Below are 18277 nucleotides of genomic sequence, written 5' to 3' on the forward strand. Positions count from 1 at the left end.
TGACCTGATAGATAGAACACTTTCATACCTCAAGATTGAAATGAAAGAGTCTCTGTGTACCTTCATCATGGATCCCACATGTATACAGGATGAGTATTTTTGTTAAAAGTCCAAAAGCATTTCTTCATGATGATATTTTTATATGAATTATGTATTACTGTTATTAGTGATGTATTTCATGACCTGCTTTCTTCTGATAATGGTTTAGTTAAATATATATATTTATATAGACATCTGTGTTTTCTCCGCACTGAGATTAAGACCTGAACTTTCTGGTCATTTACGGTATAATTAAAGTCCAAAGGAAGATTATGAACTACACTAATTTAAAAAGAAATATTTCAAGCGACGTCCAGTAGATGGAGCTCTCATGTCAGAGAAGTATTCTAGAGCAAATATCAAGCACTAGAGTCAAGTACTCACTCTCACTTATCATCCATACTGTTTTATACTGGGGTGGGGGGTGGGTGTTGACTGGAGCCTATCTTAGGAGACTTGGGGCATGAGGCCGGGTGCACCCTGGATGGGCCACCAATCTATCGCAGAGCACACACATACACACACTACTGGCAATTTGTGAACCAAAATGAGCCTAATCTGTATGCAGATTCAAATTCCATGCATACAGACCCGAGCAAGAACTGAACCCGGACCCTGAAGGTGCAAGGTAACAGTTCTAACCACTTCACCACCATGCCGTCCGGAATAAAAAAGTCTGACTCTTTAATATTATTAATAATAAAAATGATTAAATATAGTTTTATTAATAAATAAATAAATAAATATAATATAAGTTATATAGAACAGAAATTTATGTTCATAAGCTAATAAAAAAACGAGTCCTGGAAGCTGCTTTAAACTCAGAGGTTGAGTTACAGTGTCGGATATTAAGGGGTAGTTTGTACCAGAGCCATGGCACCGCCCTAGAGAACGCTCTTGCACCCATTGTTTTAAGATTAAAACCAGATACTGATATAAGACCAGCCAAGGCAGATTGCAATGATTGAGCAGGGGCGTAAGGTGTGACCAGTTCAGACCCGTACACTGAAGCAAAGTTCTGTAAATCTTTTAATTGTCAATAAATGGTGTGTAAATTGGGCATGATACGATTTCAGTAGGCCACGGGAGCTGGATTAACAAAAAAAGTGATATGTTCTGATGTCTTACATTGCATAATAAATACTGCTGCAGAATTCTGAATAACTTGTAACCACTGTAAATCCTTGGTGACCAAGAACTCAGTGTTTGCCAGAGAGAGACAACAATAAAAACTTGCGATGTTATGCAGATAAAAAAAAAACTGTGCAAGAGAAGTTGTTAATGTGCTCGTTAAAAGACAGTGCAAGGGAAGACACAGCAAATAACTGATTTATATCATACAACCAGCATCTCTGACTTATTAGCGATTAATCTGAGATAATTGTTCGACATTCAGGTGCTGATGTTCTGGAGAGAGGTCGTCAAAGTCACGGGGGGGGGGGGGGTTATATAAGATAATACATACTGTAAGTATTGTCAGTGTAGCAATGGAAATTGACAACAAAATAGGGGGAAATGTTTCCTAAGGGTAAAAGTAATAAACAGCAGAGGTCTCAGGACAAAACCCTGAGGCACTTCCCTAGTGGTAGACTGATAATCGCATATCTGATCAGACTAAATCTTTCTATAAATGTAAAATAGAAATATGATTATGGATGTACATATATTATTTCACTAAGTTAAACTTTTTGTTCCACAGCGATATTCAGTATTCTACTTTTGTTTTTATTATTAATAAAAAATTTTTTTGCACAAATGACATTTTATAGCCTTTCTTATACCCAAATAAAAACTCCCTGCTCCAGTATCTATCCAACTATCTATCTATTCATCTATCCCTAGCAGTTCTTGACTTTTAGGAAGTGTGAATTTTATTTTAAAAGTTGAACTGAAACCCTAAGACAGGCCACGTCCCCCTTTTTACCATGCCAAGCGTCTCTGTATCCTGGCAACCAGGAATACGAGGCTTTCACTCCCTGAAGCAGTGTGCTCGTAAAACTGGACGGAGCAGAATGAAGTCCAACAGTGACGGTAGCCATGGAAATGTGGAGTGTGTGTGATGTGTTTAGACTGAGATTACAGCTTTAAAATCAGAGTGAAGTTTGGAGAAAGAGTGAGGTTTACGAGAGAAGAGACAGGAATAGAGTTTAATTTCCATTTATTTATCTTATTTCATTTATACATAAGATAGAAGACTGGAAGAGGTGAAAGAGTATCACTTCACTATAGATAGATAGATAGATAGATAGATAGATAGATAGAGACAGACAGACAGACAGACAGGCAGAAATAGATCGACAGACTGACAGACAGACAGACAGTCAGTCAAACAGAAATAGATAGTCTCCTCTCAGATGGTGCACTCAGACCCCGGACTCCACCTCCTTACCCAAGGTCTGCAGCACGTCGCCCATGTTCCCTGTGAGGATGAAGTGACTCTCATGTCATGTGGTGTAAAAGACGACGGCTTCCTGAGTCTTCACCGGAGCGGGCGTGTCAGGTTCTACACCGCAGATGGACACCTGAGGGACCCTCCTATCCGCTCCACCGTGCCCTATGAGGGTGTGGCCTTCACACAGATCCCGGGCAGGCTGGTGGGGTGGGGCCACGGTGCAAACCTGACACTGCTGGACACGGACTTAACACCACTCGCTCACACCCGGGACGCACTCGACATCCGGGTGTGTCAGGTGTATATAAATAAAGGGTCATCATCATCATCTTCATCATCAGCAGCAGCGTTCCAATCTTAACAAGTGTTTTATCCCTCTATCTTTAGATGTTAAAGGGCTCTCAGGAGCTGGTCACGGCCGGTGCGGGAAATGTGTGTGTGTGGAGTCTGAGTCACATGGTGTGCCGTGTGCGTGTGGTTGACGGGCTCGAGAAGGAGTATGTGTTCACACAGCTGGCTCTGGTTCCTGCTGCAGCTCAGAAAGCTCCTCGAGCTCTCGCTGTGTGTGGAAGATCTGTGAGTGTGGTGGATCTGGGAGAGGGACGTGTGCTGGAACACAAGGCCAGCCTCCATCGATGGTGTGTTTTTTAAGATCATTATCATACTTTTTCTGTTAATCTTTTATGGTTCTTATATAAAAAAGTTTTTGTCTTTGTTCAGCAAGATCACAGCGGTGGTGTACTGCCCCCTGCAGAACATCATGGTCACTGCGGCAAAAGATGTCACTATGAGGGTATGGGGGTCGGACTGGGAGCTGCTCATGTCTTTCGTTGGTCACACAGGTGGTGCCAATACTGAGGAGTGTGCGCTAGTGTTTGTTTGGTGTGTGGTGTTTTCCCATAGAATAACACACTCTGTTTTGTGTGTTTTCCTGTTTTCAGCTCCAGTCACATCCCTGCTGTTCTGTTCACTCTCTGGTCTGCTGCTTTCCTCCTCCCTGGACTCAACACTGCGCTACTGGAGCATCCAGACAGGTGACCAGATGAAAACCATGACTCCACCCACTGTTTCCGCCCCACCCCTTTCAGTAGGCGGCCCCAGCTCCATGTCTACCTTCTTCTCCTTCTCTAAATCCGGCGTTGACTTCTGGACCTACAACAGCCTCTACCAGCTCCACTGCAAGCTCAGTATAGACTCAGACATCTGCCCTGTCCGTCAAATACGAGCCACGCCCTCTGCTCCACACTACCCTGCTCGAGTTGTGTGTGTCCATGGCGACAATGATGTTATGCTCATGGCTGCAGGGACGGGGGCGGTGATAACGGCGTTCCGGATTAGAGAGAGAGTCAGGTGTGCTGAATACTGCCTCTACAGAGAGATGCTGATGGTACTGACTGATGAAGGGACAGTGATCAAAGCAAGCACACTAACCAATCCTGTGACTCGGCTGGACACGTGGACCAACAGGGAAAGTGGGTTGGGTGAACCGTGCTGCATGGCCTTGTACAGTCATATAGAGGATGAAGAAACAGGGCTGGAGGAGTGGAAGGAACTGCAGGAGGAGAGAGGAGAGAGACCAAGGGTCAGGAAACAGCTGGAGGAGGGCAAGAACAGGTGTGTGTGTGTGTGTGTGTGTGTGTGCGTGTGTGTGTGTGTGTGTGTGTGTGTGTTTCATAGCCATTTTATAGCCTCTTACCCAGATTTTTTGCCTGTTCGTGTGTGCAGGTTTCTGGTTATGCTTGGCCATCGTAGTGGGTGTGTCAGTGTGATGCAGATGCATTCTGGGCATGTTCAGTACAAAATCCCCACCCACAATGGGCAAGACATCACCAGCATACAGGCATACCCATTCAGCGGCTATCTTCTCACCGCAGGTACACACACACACAGAAACATAATAAATGAAAAAATTAAACAATAAAAAATTTGTGTGCTTTACCAGACGTGCCTTATTCTAGAAACTTAAGTTGATGATGAGAAAAAGTGTTTAATAAAAAAGGAGGTCAGAATGGTTATAATGTTTATGATGATGATGAACATGGTACTGCTGATGATAACGATGATGTTACGGTCATGATGATGATAACGATGATGTACGGTCATGATGACTGTAATGATGGTCATGATGATGATGAAAATGGTAGTGGTGGTGGTGATGAACAGGGTGATGATGATGACTGTAATGATGGTCATAATCATTAGCCAGGGGTAGCTCAGTGGTTAAGGCATTGGACTACGGTTTAATAAGATCCCAGGTTCAAACCCCACAACCACCAAGTTGCCACTGTTGGGCCCTTGAGCAAGGCCCTTAACCCTCAACTGCTCAACCCTCAACAATAATGAGATAAAAATGTAAGTCGCTCTGGATAAAAGCGTCTGCCAAATGTCTAAATGTAAATGTAAATGTAAATAATGATAAAGAACATGGTAGTGATGATGATGATGAACAGGATAATGATGATGATGAACATGGTAGTGGTGATAATGATGATGATGATGATCAAAGTAATGATGATCATGAGGATGAACATGGTAGTGGTCATGATGATAAAGAACAGGATGATGATCATGATGATGAACATGGTAGTAGTGATGATGATATGGATGATGATGATGGTAATCATGATGATGAACAGGATGGTGATGATGATGAACATGGTAGTGGTGATGATGATATGGTGATGATAATCAAGGTAATGATGGTCATGATGATGAACATGGTAGTGGTGATGATGAACAGGATGATGACGATGACAGTAATGATGGTCATGATAATAAAGAACATGGTAGTGGTGATGATGAACAGGATGATGACGATGACAGTAATAATGGTCATGATAATAAAGAACATGGTAGTGATGATGATGAACAGGATGTTGATGATGATGAACAGGATGTTGATGATGATGAACATGGTAGTGGTGATGATGAACAGGATGATGATGATGACGGTAATGATGGTCATGATGATAAAGAACATGGTAGTGATGATGATGATGGTAATAATGATGGTGAACAGGATGATGATGATGATGAACATGGTAGTGGTGATGATAATAATAAGGATGATGTCATCCCTCCCGCAGGTGAGGATAACTCTGTGCTGCTGTGGAGAGTGTTTCCGTACACAGAGGACTGCTTGAGTCTGCAGACGAGTGTGTTTTGCGCTCACAGTCCAGTGTGTATGTCGCTGCTCGACTCTGTGCTGGCTCTCGGCCTTCAACAGCAGCACAGCGCCACCAACTGTCTGGTGCAGCTCAACCTCCACACACATGCAAACACTCCCACACACACACGCTGCGACCATCGTGCTGAGCATGACCACTGTAGTGCAATTACAGGTATATTCACACACACACACGTTTATCTCAGCAAATCTTTGTTGTCACAGGTAGACAAGTGTTCTCTGTGTGTGTGTTTGTGTGTTGGCGCTGGCTGTGTATATACAGGGTTGTGTGTGTGTCCAAATCTGCGTGTGTTTGCCTCGTGCAGTCAGGACGGTACACTGCGCCTCTGGGATGAGAAGAACCACCTGCTCAGGTCAGAGTTATATGTGTATGTGTATAAGAGAGAGAGAGAGGGAGAGAGAGAGAGAGAGAGAGAGAGAGCATCATATGTGTAATATAGTATGTGGGTGAGAAAACAAGAATAAGACGTGTGTGTGTGTGTGCATTTGTGTGTATTTCAGGACTCTTGAGCTGAATGCAGAGCCAGAGTGTGTGCAGTTTAGTGGACGGGGAGGTGAGCTGCTCCTGGGAATCAAAGGAGATGTTTATAGAATCCACTGTACACACCTACTGCCTCCTGAGTTCGAGATACAGGTAGCACACACACACACACACTGTAGCTTATAGCAGCATGCGGGAGAACAGATCACAGACAGTTATACAGCGCGGTTAGAAGTAATTTGTTGTAGGAAACAATAAGTCCTGGAGTGAAAGTAATCAGAAGAGTAAAGTAATGGGCTGCTAAAAGCCTTGAGGTACATCCTTGACATTTCTTGAGCCGTTTGAGCTGCAGAGCTTACAGGAATCAGTCCAGGCTAACCCTCTCAGTTACTTCAGCTGTTTTGGTTGGAGCATCACCAGGTTATGCAAAGAAGCCAGTTCAGCTGGTATCTGAGCTGCTTCCTTTGGTGGTGCCAATTAGCAGTTAAGGGAGAAGCCATGGTAGGCCAGGATTTCCCCATATACCATATCATACTCAGCTATCTCTCCAGCAGTCTTCCTCTGGACCGTCTTCATGCCTTGCCATTCTTTTGAAGATATGCAGAAACGCTGGAGTCAGAGTGCTCTGGTGAAGCAGTCCAGTCGGTGGTAATCCAGACAAAAGGAAAACCCGCAAGGAACCCGCCTTCGTCAGTCTCTTTGTATACTCTGTGGCAATTGCAATATAAACAGCGCACTGTATTTCCATACTCCCTCCACGAGCTACTTCCTGGGTATACTTAATATCCGGGTCGATTGACCACGTACGCCACCATCTTCCCATGTTGCGGCAACACATTCTCGCAAGGGCTCGAGTGGGAACCAATGCACCAAATGTTCACCGGCAAATAAAACCCCCAAAAATGTTTTTGCGGCTTATTTACCATTGAGCAGCTTGCTTTCACCTATTTAAATGTGCCGTTAATGGGGCTGCGCTACACTCTGACTGTCCTCTCCCATAAACTTGTGAACAGGATGAACAGAGACATAGTGATTATGATAAAGCACCAATGGTGTGCTATTATTTTGCTAGTTTTTACCTAACAAATACTAAGCTCATTGCAGTCATGATAAGCCAGAGATTGTGAGATTAGAACCCCAGCTATTGCCACAGCCTAAGAGAACAAAACTGATTCATGGCTGATGTTAATTCTATCTTCTGACAATCACAGCTGTGATAGCTAATCGTGGGCATCTGTCAGTTTATGAATGTTGAAGAGGGCTGATAGCACTTTCCTCGGAGTGTGTTGCACTACCCTATGTCCTCAGATGAAGCACGTGTTAGCCTTTATCCTCCCTGTTTGTCCGTCCTGTGTGATAGAGCAGAACTTGCTGGGGATTGGCCAAGACCAAAGTAGGGATAGAATAAAGAAAAAAGATGTGCCAACAAGTGAAAGTAAACTGTTAAAACAAGATCTAATGATGATTTGTTTTCTGCATCGTCACGCTTTTCCTTTTTCTCATTCTCCATCTCCACTCTCTTTCTGTAGCTGCTGTGTAATGAGGGTATCTACGATCCAGTTCTTGATCTGCCCATCGCTTCCACCGCTAGCAAGTACTGTAACAGCAACACACACACACACACACACACACACACACGCACACACACAACACAGTTATGGATCTCTGTACTTAATCAGCAGGACTGAGAGCTCCTGTACCAGTAAAGTGGAATATTCTGAGAAACAGAACCAGACTAATGACGCAGTGAGTCTGTGCTTTTTTAAATAGTTTGTTTCTATCTATTCACAACAGAGGCTTATTGTGTGCATGCATATCACCTCACCTGACTGTGTGTGTGTGTGTGTTGTGCATTTGTAAGGACCTGGAGTGCTTGCTGGAGCGAAACCGAGACCTGTGTTCCCTTCAGAACGGAGACACACAATGCAGGAGGAAACCGAGGAGCACTTCGCACACCAGGAGAGAGGCTTTTAACCATTATATACAGCTCCTGTACAAGCCACCACCACAGATCAGTGTAGGACACACAGGAAAACACGCACACATAACCATATTAGACAAATAATCCATAATAAGAATATAACCATGGTACAGACTTTACTGTAGTATGTTTCATGTAGATCCCGGATGAAGATCCCTTCGACCTGCACGCTGCTCTCTTTCCGCCAAAACCACCCAAACTGCGACCTTTGACCCCTCCAATACTGCAGGAGGGCTTCTTTCCGAACTGGAGCCTGGCCAAGAAACCTGACTCAGCAAACACACAGGTTACACACATCACACAGAGCACTAATACTTGGTATTACAATGCGGTTGATTTTACAAAGTGGCTCCCTTTTCTTCTTTCTACCCTTCTTCCTAAATAACATTCTTGGGACCCATGGAGCTACCTACAGTATGTCTTCAATGAATCTTACACGAAATGCAATAACCCCACAGAAGAAATATAAACTCGCTTCTCTTGGCTTTCAAACGGCTCCCAGACATACGTGCCTCTTAGCTGGTGTTCGGCTCGGTTCGATCCCTCGTGTGCTGAAGATGCTTCATATGTCAGAGCAAATTTCTTGCACAATGTCAGGTGAAAATTTATGAGCTTGGCCAATTGGTTTGCCGAGGTACCGCTGTACCGAGGTATTTAAGAACTAAACCACTTCAGGGTGTGTTGTGGTATTCATCACTGATTACTTTCCTTAAACGGAACAACACAGAGGTTAAGGTTATTCATTACACAAAAAATGTTTATTTAAATCGCCAGTGAGGTGAAATGCACATTGTACACAGATTGTTTTTATATTCACTCACTAATGTACAGTACAGGCCAAAAGTTTGGACACACATTCTCATCTATCTGTCAATGTGTTTTCTTTATTTTCATGACCATTTACATTGGTACAGTAGATTCTCACTGAAGGCATGAAAACTATAAATGAACACATGTGGAGTTATGTACTTAGCAAAAAAAGGTCTCCACAGTCACCGGACCTGAACCCAATCGAGATGGTTTGGGGTGAGCTGAACCACAGAGTGAAGGGGCCAACAAGTGCTAAACACCTCTGGGAACTCCTTCAAGACTGTTGGAAAACCATTTCAGGTGACTACCTCTTGAAGCTCATCGAGAGAATGCCAAGAGTGTGCGAAGCAGTAATCAGAGCAAAGGGTGGCTATTTTGAAGAAACGAGAATATAAACCATGTCTTCAGTTATTTCACCTTTTTTTGTTAAGTACATAACTCCACATGTGTTCATTTATAGTTTTGATGCCTTTAGTGAGAATCTACCAATGTAAATGGTCATGAAAATAAAGAAAACACATTAAATGAGTGAAGTTGTGTCCAAACTTTTGGCCTGTACTATATATGTGTATATTGTTTACACTGATGGAGCAGGAGGGTGTCGTATCCCGCCCACCTACAGCCCCGCTCGGCTTCATCCCAAACTCAGTGCTGGTTGGACAGATATGGCCTGACGATGTGGTGCAGAACGCTGTTCCCTCAACACCGTGGTCACACCGAGGACACACATGTGACTCTGAGAGGGTGAGCGATGATAACAATACAGCTAATTGAGAAATATATAAAGAGAAAAATGATGCACAAAATAAAGTGTATTTTTTTTTTATAATTAGCTCTATTTACTTTTTTATTGCATGAATGAGTTGTAGGTCACTGTGTCTTGAACAGACAAAAAACATTCCTCTGTAATGGCTTATACATGAGACTGTAATGAAGTTGATCCAAAGTGCTCATTTTATAAACTGTCTTAGGCGCAGTGCTCGCCCTAACATCCGGAGATCGCGAGTTCGATTCCCGGGTGATGCTGTTATCTCTCACAACCGGAGGCCTAGAGAGAGCTGATTGGCCGAGCTCTCTCAGGCGGGAGGGACGAGAGGTACTTCGGGTTCCCACATTAATCACGGCTCTACAGCAAATCAGGGGCGTCTGTGAGCTCACGCAAGCAGAAGGAGCGGATAGCGCTGTCCTCCGAGTGTGTTACGCCGCCCCCAATGGTGCGTGAGCAAGCAGTTCGAAAAGATGTGGTCGGTGACGTCACGTGGGTCGGAGGAAACATAATGATAGTCTGCGGCCCTCCCGACTGATTGATAGTAGAAGCTCGATGTGGGAGCCCCCTAGTGACGGGGAAGAATTGGACACGACTAAATTCTGGGAGAAAATTAAGGAAAAATCCCAAAAAAAAAAATACATTTTTAAATAGGGGTCCAAATAATTTTGTGAATTTATTTATAAAATATGTTTTTCTTATTTAATTTATTTACATGCAGCAAATGTACAATAATAATAATAAATAGAGAAAATATTTAAAAATGTATTTAAATGTAAATATTTTCATCAATTTATCAACTAATTAACCAATAAATTAATTACTTAATCAATTTTAAAAAATTAATTGAATTCAAAATCATTAAATATATATATTTAAAGTGCATTTATTTTTTTAATTGTATTCAATTAAATCAGATTTGTTTTTATTTGTTTCTTTCTTTGTTTGGGACAGAGGATGTATGATGTGCAGTATTTGGATGAAGATGAAGATGAAGATGACAACATGACCTCAGTCCTACACTTCATAGAAACATCACCTGAACCGGACAGCCCGACTCCGCCCCCTCTCATGACTCCACCCCCAGAGTTACCCTCAAAGGAGAAACCAGGATACACACTGAAGGTGTGTGTTACAAGTTCTTGTGTGTCTTATTACAATCATGAATTCTGTTAAAGGGGTCATCCAGAAACAATTTTCATTAAATGTTAATATGATCTTTAGGGTCCTTATGAAAAGTTTGTAATATATTTAATTAAAAATTTTCAATGGTTGTGTAAAAAAAACATTACTTTTACCTGGTAAAAACTAGCTCTGTTCTCAGCAACCTGTTTCAGTACATGCTCATTTAAATGCTCATAACCTCTGCTGAGCCCGCCCCCCCAGTTCTGTGGGGCGTGTCTTTACAACACACGTGGGGTATAGCCACGGAAGTGTAGTCCAGTGCGGGCAATGCTTTGGACTGCATTACCCACAAAGCATTGCCCACAACGCAGTGCTTTGTGGGTAATGCAGTCCAAACTGGAAAACGCTGGAATATAGAGCCTGAGCCTGTTTTCTTAAGTAGTTTTTGGTTTGATTTAAGTACGGAACCTACGCGGAAGTTTGTAATATCGCCTGACAACGCAGAAACTAAAAGAATGGACATGCATCGACTCGATTTGTCTTTCTCATCACTGCATGGGCATGAATTAACGGGCTGTTGCGCTGCCGCGAGCAACAACAACAACAAAAGCGGAGAAGCTTACCGAGAAAGATACGGACGCGATGTGTTTACTGATGTGTTTACATGACTTCTTAATCTTCGACAGACATCGTTATAAACCATCTAACGTAACAAAGGTAAGCATAATATAGTTTTCCGACTACGTACACAGTTTGCAACTAGACAATCACCTTAATGCATTGTTTATTATAAACAGGCTATTAGGGATTATATAGAGACGGATGTACATAGAGAAGACGACATAACCATGTTCTATTAGAGTATAAGTTAACTTACACTCCGCATTCATCGTGATTATTAGAAAAGGCGATCTGCAAAGATTCATAGAAAAATAAACTACTCACTGAGCCTGGTGAAGATGAAGCAGGAACACGAAGCGTTAGTACAGATCCATTTTTAGGAGCAGCTTCGTAGCAAAACCTGCTTTATATTGACCCGCGTTTATAAAGCAGTCTGGTGAAAAATGATTATCGCAAACATGAACGCATTTAGGTAGATCGGCGGGGACGTTAGCTTCAAAAACTAAATTCAGCCACTGCGTCCTCAGTGGCTCAGATGTTGGTAATGAATGACGACTGCTGTGTTCGCTATTACACCCAACAACTGTACACAACACTCGCTTAGGCGCCATTTTGCTCCAGCGGCGAAAAACAATGGCCGACAGCTTCTTCTCACTCGGGGCGGCGCTTTGCTAAAACACCAGTGTCAATCAACTAGTGTAGGAGCGGCCTCTTGTGGTGTGGCGTCACATCAACAGGAATTTGTGATTGGCCTGATTTCAGAAGGGGCATGTTATTGTAATAAATGAAAAGAAAACCACTGGGCGGCTCTTTATCATTGTAGAGTGGTTGTGTACGCACTCTCCTAACACACAGTTCAGTCCAAACAGCTTAAAAAGTGCATGTAGGCCTGTATGACCCCTTTAAACTTTTAAAACTGTGACTAATTTTCCTTTTAATGAAATTTCCATCAGCCACTTAAGCCCCTCCCTCGTATTAAAACAACCTCGCCCCCTACTCCACCAAAACAATCTCCGCCCATGCCTGTACGCACGCCTACACCACCGCTGCCTGACTTCCTGAAGCAGTTCGTGCAGGAGGAGTGGTTCCACAGCATGTACCCTGACCCTGGGGTGTGTCTCACACAACACTCAAACACAACATATACACACACAACACGTGAACACACACACACACGACTTATACATGATGAAATCACACACAGCACACACAGAAAAAGACATGCAACAATCACACACTGATATATAGATGCAACATAATATATATATATATATATATATATATATATATATATATATATATATATATATATATATAATGTGTGTGTGTGTGTGTGTGCTTGTGTGTGTGTAGTGTATCCCCAAGTCCCTGAGCCTGGCTGAGTTCTGTGCTCAGCTGCTAGACTTCATGAAGCGTTGTGGTGTGGATCAGAAGCTGTGTGTCCTTAAAGCCATCATCACACTGTACACACACAACTCCCTCACCAACACACACACCGTCACACACAGCCTTCTGGACACACTGCACGTCTGCCTGCACAAGAACATGGTAATCTCACACACACACACACACACACACACACACACACACACACACACACACACACAGATATTGTAAATGTAGTTACCTCTAACCTCTATGTGTGTGTGTGTGTGTGTGTGTGTGTAGTCAGATATGGAGCAACGGTTTGTGGTGGAGTTGCTGAATTTCTTGGTTTGTATGAATCCTCACAGCTATGACGTCACAGTGGAGGTTCTCGTCCTGCTGGCAGATAAAGAGCTGCGATTACAGTAAACACTACACACACACACACACACACACACACACACACTCAAGAATCCAACAAAACATGGCAAGTTTTTTTTAGTTTAAAGTCAGGGTTGCCAGATCACACTGATAAATACCCGCATAGACAGTAAACATTCATCTTCTTGTTAAACTTTCAGCTGTTTCTGTCAAGGGTCACCACAGCAAATCAACTGATCCAAAGGTACTGATTTTGACACAGGTTTTTATTTTATTATAATTTTTTTTTATGCCAGATGCCCTTCCTGATGCAGCCATCTATTTGTAACACAGGCTTGGGAATTGCACACAGAATGCCTTGCAATCTCATTAGCTGGGTGTGGGGCGTTATTTGAAAGACAAACCCAAGTTTTTAAGAAGCCTTTTACTGAGCCATTAACGTCCCTGAAAAGCTGCCCGTAAAACATGAGACTTGACCATAAAATTTGAGAATTGTTGAGTTGAGTCGCGTCTGGTTTCTGTAGCAATGGTGGGTTTTAACAGAGCCAAGTTGTTAGCCCGATGCCCAACCATTTTCCTTTCTCATCCAAGCTTTGGGACTGGCAAAATCATAGCAATTTGTATACGCATATGTTTAAGTGCTTGCTAAGGGTCCAACAGTGGCAACCCATCAGTGAAGGGGCTTTAATCCCCGACTATCCAAACAGCAATCCAGGCATTGGACTACAGTTCAAATCCTGCGACTACAGTATGAAGTGGGTCCTGTTGGGCCCTTGGGTAGGCCCTTAACCCTTAACTGCTCAGATGTATTATGAGATAAAAATGTAAGTCGCTCTAAATAAGACTGTCTGCTAAATATTAATGTGTTTACTTACTACCTGTAAAACCTGCTGTAAATATCTAAAACAAAAAATCGTCCAATCTTGCAACATGACTCTTAGCTCTTAAATGGACATGTCCTAGACTCCTGTGATTGTTAGGCTCAATATAACAATGTTCGGCCTCAATATGTCATAATCTTGTGTTTAGAGTTGTGCCAGGTTGACAATAAACTGTAAATACTACTAGGTCTGACATTTGAAGATTTCCGTTGTGAATTTTAAATAAACCTGACCAGGGTGCTGTTTTAGACATGAAGAAAACTGACATGATAAAATGCCATCAACTTCATAAGGGGGCACTCACCATCTTATTGAGAAACTTCCATTGACAAAAAGATTAAGGCAGCTGATAAATTTTATGCTAGCTCTAAGTTCAACCAAAAGGAAACCTGCTGTACAACTGCTGTATTTTTCTGTCTTTGGTGGGTCCTTTTTAAAATGTAAACCCACACAAATCAAATTTTTTAATTAATAAACACACTTGTCCAGACTTCACCCAACATTATGTTCAACAACGTTCATATTGTGCAATGTCCTGTCCCGTGTAGAGGTGTAGCAGTATGTATGCTCCAAGCTCTAGGAGTAGATGAGGCTCATCAGTGGCTCCGTACTCAGCTCGAGACCTGGAACCATGAGGCGCAGAAACACACCGATCCTCAGAGGTGTCTCAGAGAGGAGGCGCACCGCTGGCTTAACACCTGGACGGCACAATATAAAGTAAGGACCAAAGGCGAAAGATGTCTCCACAGTTCACCATAGTTTACCAGAGTGGTGTCTAATGATGATGTAATTGATTTTCAGATACATAAGCATGCTGTGAAAAAGAATGCACTCTTCTCAGAGGTGATCTCGCCGTCGGAGGTTCTGCGTTATTTCTGCTGGGTGCAAAAAGAGGCGGAGCTTAAAAAAAGAGCAGAATCGGGGCGCAGGAATACAGTTGTCCTAGACACGCACTCACACAGGTACACACACCTTAAGACATAACATTATTTTAATTATTGTTAAATGCCAGTTACATATGCTGTTGCAAGGGGCTGACACTAGAGACTCCTTCCATAAATGTAAATGCCTTTTTCGTCTTTTATTTTACCTCAAAGTTTTACAAAAGTATAATAATTTAATAGTTAAACTTTTAAACAATAATGAAAAGATTTATTTGGCTTAAAAATTTTTATAGCCATGATAAATACTTCTGTGTTTAAAAAATATGAAAAGTTCTGATGAACATTTCTGAAGGTCTTACTTAGTCATGTGACCAGGGATAATTACAATATTTAAGGAAGAAACGTGACTGACACTAGGCTGAAAAGAAATGGACACATTAAAGCAAAACTGTACCATTTATATGCCTGCAGTGTATGTTCCTTACTTACGTACTTACTTACTTACTGATACCCATCACACTAAGCCACGTTCCAACTACGTCCATCCATCATCCATCTTCAACCGCTTATCCAAAATCGGGTTGCGGGGGAAGCAGTTCAAGTAGGGAACCCCAAACTTCCCTTTCCTTAGCCACCGCAGATAACTCTGACAGGGAAATCCCGAGGCGTTCCCAGGCCAGTGTGGAGATATAATCTCTTCACCTGGTCCTTGGTCTGCTCCATGGTCTTCTTTCAGTTGGACATGCCAAGAACACATCCCTAGGGAGGCATCCTGGTAACACCCTTACTTGATGCCCAAACCACCTCAACTGACTCCTTTCCATGCTCTACTCTGAGTTTCTCACGGATGGCTGAGCTTCTCATCTTATATCTAAGCAAAAAGCCAGCTACCCTTTTAAGAAAACCCATTTTGGCCGCTTGTATTCGCAATCTTGTTCTTTCGATCATGATCCAACACTCATGACCACAGGTGAAGGTTGGAACGAAGATCGACCGGTAGATTGAGAGCTTTGTCTCAACTCTCTTTTCATCACAACAGTTCAGTAAAGCAACTGCAATTACCGCCCCCCACTGCTCTGATTCTCTGGCCAACCTCACGTGCCAATGTTCCATCACTCGTAAAACAGGATCCCGAGATATTTAAACTCCTTTACTTAGGGTAACAACTCCCTCCCTACCTGGAGTGGACAATTCATTGGTTTCCTGCTGAGAATGGCCACAGATTTTGAGGGGCTGATCCACATCCCTGCCGTTTTACACTCGCAAACCTATCCTGCAAGCACTGCAGGTCACAGACTGATGATGATATCAGGACCACATCATCTGCAAAAAGCAGCTATGCAATCCTTAGCCCACCAAACTGGATACCCTCTTCTCCGATGCTGCACCTTGATATCCTGTCCATGAAAATCACAAACAGGATTGGGCACATCCCTGGTGGAGGCCAACACCCACTAGAAACAAGTCTTACTTTACTGCCGAAAATCTGAACAGAGCTTTCACTTTGGGCGTAAAGGGATTGGATGGCCCTGAAAAGTAACCCTCTCACCCCATACTCCCGCAGTAGCTCCCACAAAAAATCCTGAGGGACCTGATCATATGCCTTCTTCAAATCTACAAAACACATGTAGACTGGATGGACATATTCTCAAGCCCCCTTTAGGATTCCTGCAAGAGTAAAAAGCTGGTCCGTTCTTTCACTACTGGAATCCACAATGATACTCTTCAATCTGTGGTTCGAACCCTCCTTTCCAGCACCTTAGTTATCAGTTAGATCTGGTGGGGCTTACCTTGATGCATAGCCTCGGCTCTGGATCCATACTCCTGGATAGAGGTTGAACTTTGTTCTTCTCCGGAGTTGCCCAGGGTGTGAGGCGCCAGACAGGTGTGGGGATACTCACGAGTCCCCAGCTGAGTGCCACAACGTTGAAGTTTACTCCAGTGAATGAGAGGGTTGCCTCTCTGTGCCTAAGTACCATGGGGGGAAACCTCTCAGTGTGGTCTGTGCCTATGCTCCAAACAGCCGTTTAGAGTATTCTTCTTTCTTGGAGACTCTGAATGGAGTTCTGCATTGGTCTCCAGTAAGGGGATTCCATAGTCTTGCTGGGGGACTTCAACGCACATGTGGGCAATGAAGGAGATATCTGGAAGGGCGTGATGAACGGCCTCCCTGGTCTAAACCCGAGCAGCGTTTTGTTATTGGATTTCTGTGCTAGTCATGGATTGTCCATAACAAATACCATGTTCGAACATAGGGATGCTCATAAGTCTACTTGGTACCAGAGCACCTTAGGCCGAAGGTCATTAATCGATTTCGTGATCGTATCATCTGACCTGAGGCCATATGTCCTGGACACTCGGGTAAAGAGAGGGGCGAAGGTGTCAACTGATCACCATTTGGTGGTGAGTTGGGTCAGGTGACAGGGGAGGCCACTGGACAGACCTGGTAAGCCCAAATGGGTAGTGCGGGTGAATTGGGAACATCATCCCTTTAAAAAATTGGTAAATTCAGCAATAACTTGGCTGGAATGCAGTGGAAACCAGTAAGGTATTGTCACCCTTGAAGTTGATATGCCATGTTTAGTTTAAAAAATAAATAAATAACTGGTGAGGATGTGGTTGAAGCAAGGTGCAGAAAGGACATAGTACCAAACGGCATTGACCAGTTAACTAACACCTCTTAGTGACTTCATTATGGAGTTCTCACAATGACCTCTTCAGGCTCCATGGTAGGATCATACTATGTTGTACTGTAGAAGACATATATTTATCATTCACTATATTACAGTTGATCAATAGTTCAGGACCGGAATGTCCTACAGCCTACCTAAACTGGACTTCGTGTTTACTTAAACACATCTTCTGTTATACTAAACTTCCAGTCTCCAAACACACAATATGAATGCAGATCAATCACTGCTCTCTGTTATCACCCAAATGAGGATGGGTTCCCTGTTGAGTCTGGTTCCTTTCAAGGTTTCTTCCTATTGCCCAAGGGAGTTTTTCACATCACTGTCACCCTCGGCTTGTTCATTAGGGACAATCTGATCATTCTGATTCATACACATTTTGTACATTTTATGTAAATTTACATAATTTTGATTGTGTACAGATGCTTTGCGACAATGACAATTGCTAAAAGCGCCATACGAATAAAATTTGATTGAATTTAATTTAATTATTCTACTGCTCATCATGAGCAACCCACAAAAGTCCTTAATTTTCTGTCACTGGATAGTTCCGTACACTAAGTACCAGTCCACCATTTGCCAGGAAGTTTTATGTATTTATTTATTTATAAACTTCAGTTGTTTCTGATGCTAAAGAAACAGACATGTCTTACATCGTTTTTTAAAGATTGACA

The 18277-nt window shown here is 42.8% G+C and overlaps 1 protein-coding gene across 1 annotated transcript; it reads left to right on the forward strand.

The window, feature by feature from the left end:
• The first annotated feature begins 12372 nt into the window (after window positions 1-12372).
• On the forward strand, window positions 12373-13196 carry wdr97 (WD repeat domain 97). Its single transcript, XM_053482442.1, has 3 exons — window positions 12373-12514; window positions 12756-12950; window positions 13071-13196. Exons 1-3 carry the CDS (start codon window positions 12422-12424, stop codon window positions 13194-13196), a joined length of 414 nt encoding a protein of 137 aa, XP_053338417.1. The 5' UTR covers window positions 12373-12421.
• Window positions 13197-18277: the final 5081 nt, after the last annotated feature.

The sequence above is a fragment of the Clarias gariepinus genome, chromosome 1 (genome assembly GCF_024256425.1).
Source record: "Clarias gariepinus isolate MV-2021 ecotype Netherlands chromosome 1, CGAR_prim_01v2, whole genome shotgun sequence".
NCBI classification, from domain to species: Eukaryota; Metazoa; Chordata; class Actinopteri; order Siluriformes; family Clariidae; genus Clarias; species Clarias gariepinus.

Coding starts and splice junctions, on each gene's coding strand:
- wdr97 (XM_053482442.1), top strand. CDS start 12,422: ATGCCTGTACGCACGCCTACACCACCGCTGCCTGACTTCCTGAAGCAG. Junction 12,515..12,755: donor GCATGTACCCTGACCCTGGG/GTGTGTCTCACA, acceptor GTGTGTGTGTAG/TGTATCCCCAAGTCCCTGAG. Junction 12,951..13,070: donor TCTGCCTGCACAAGAACATG/GTAATCTCACAC, acceptor GTGTGTGTGTAG/TCAGATATGGAGCAACGGTT.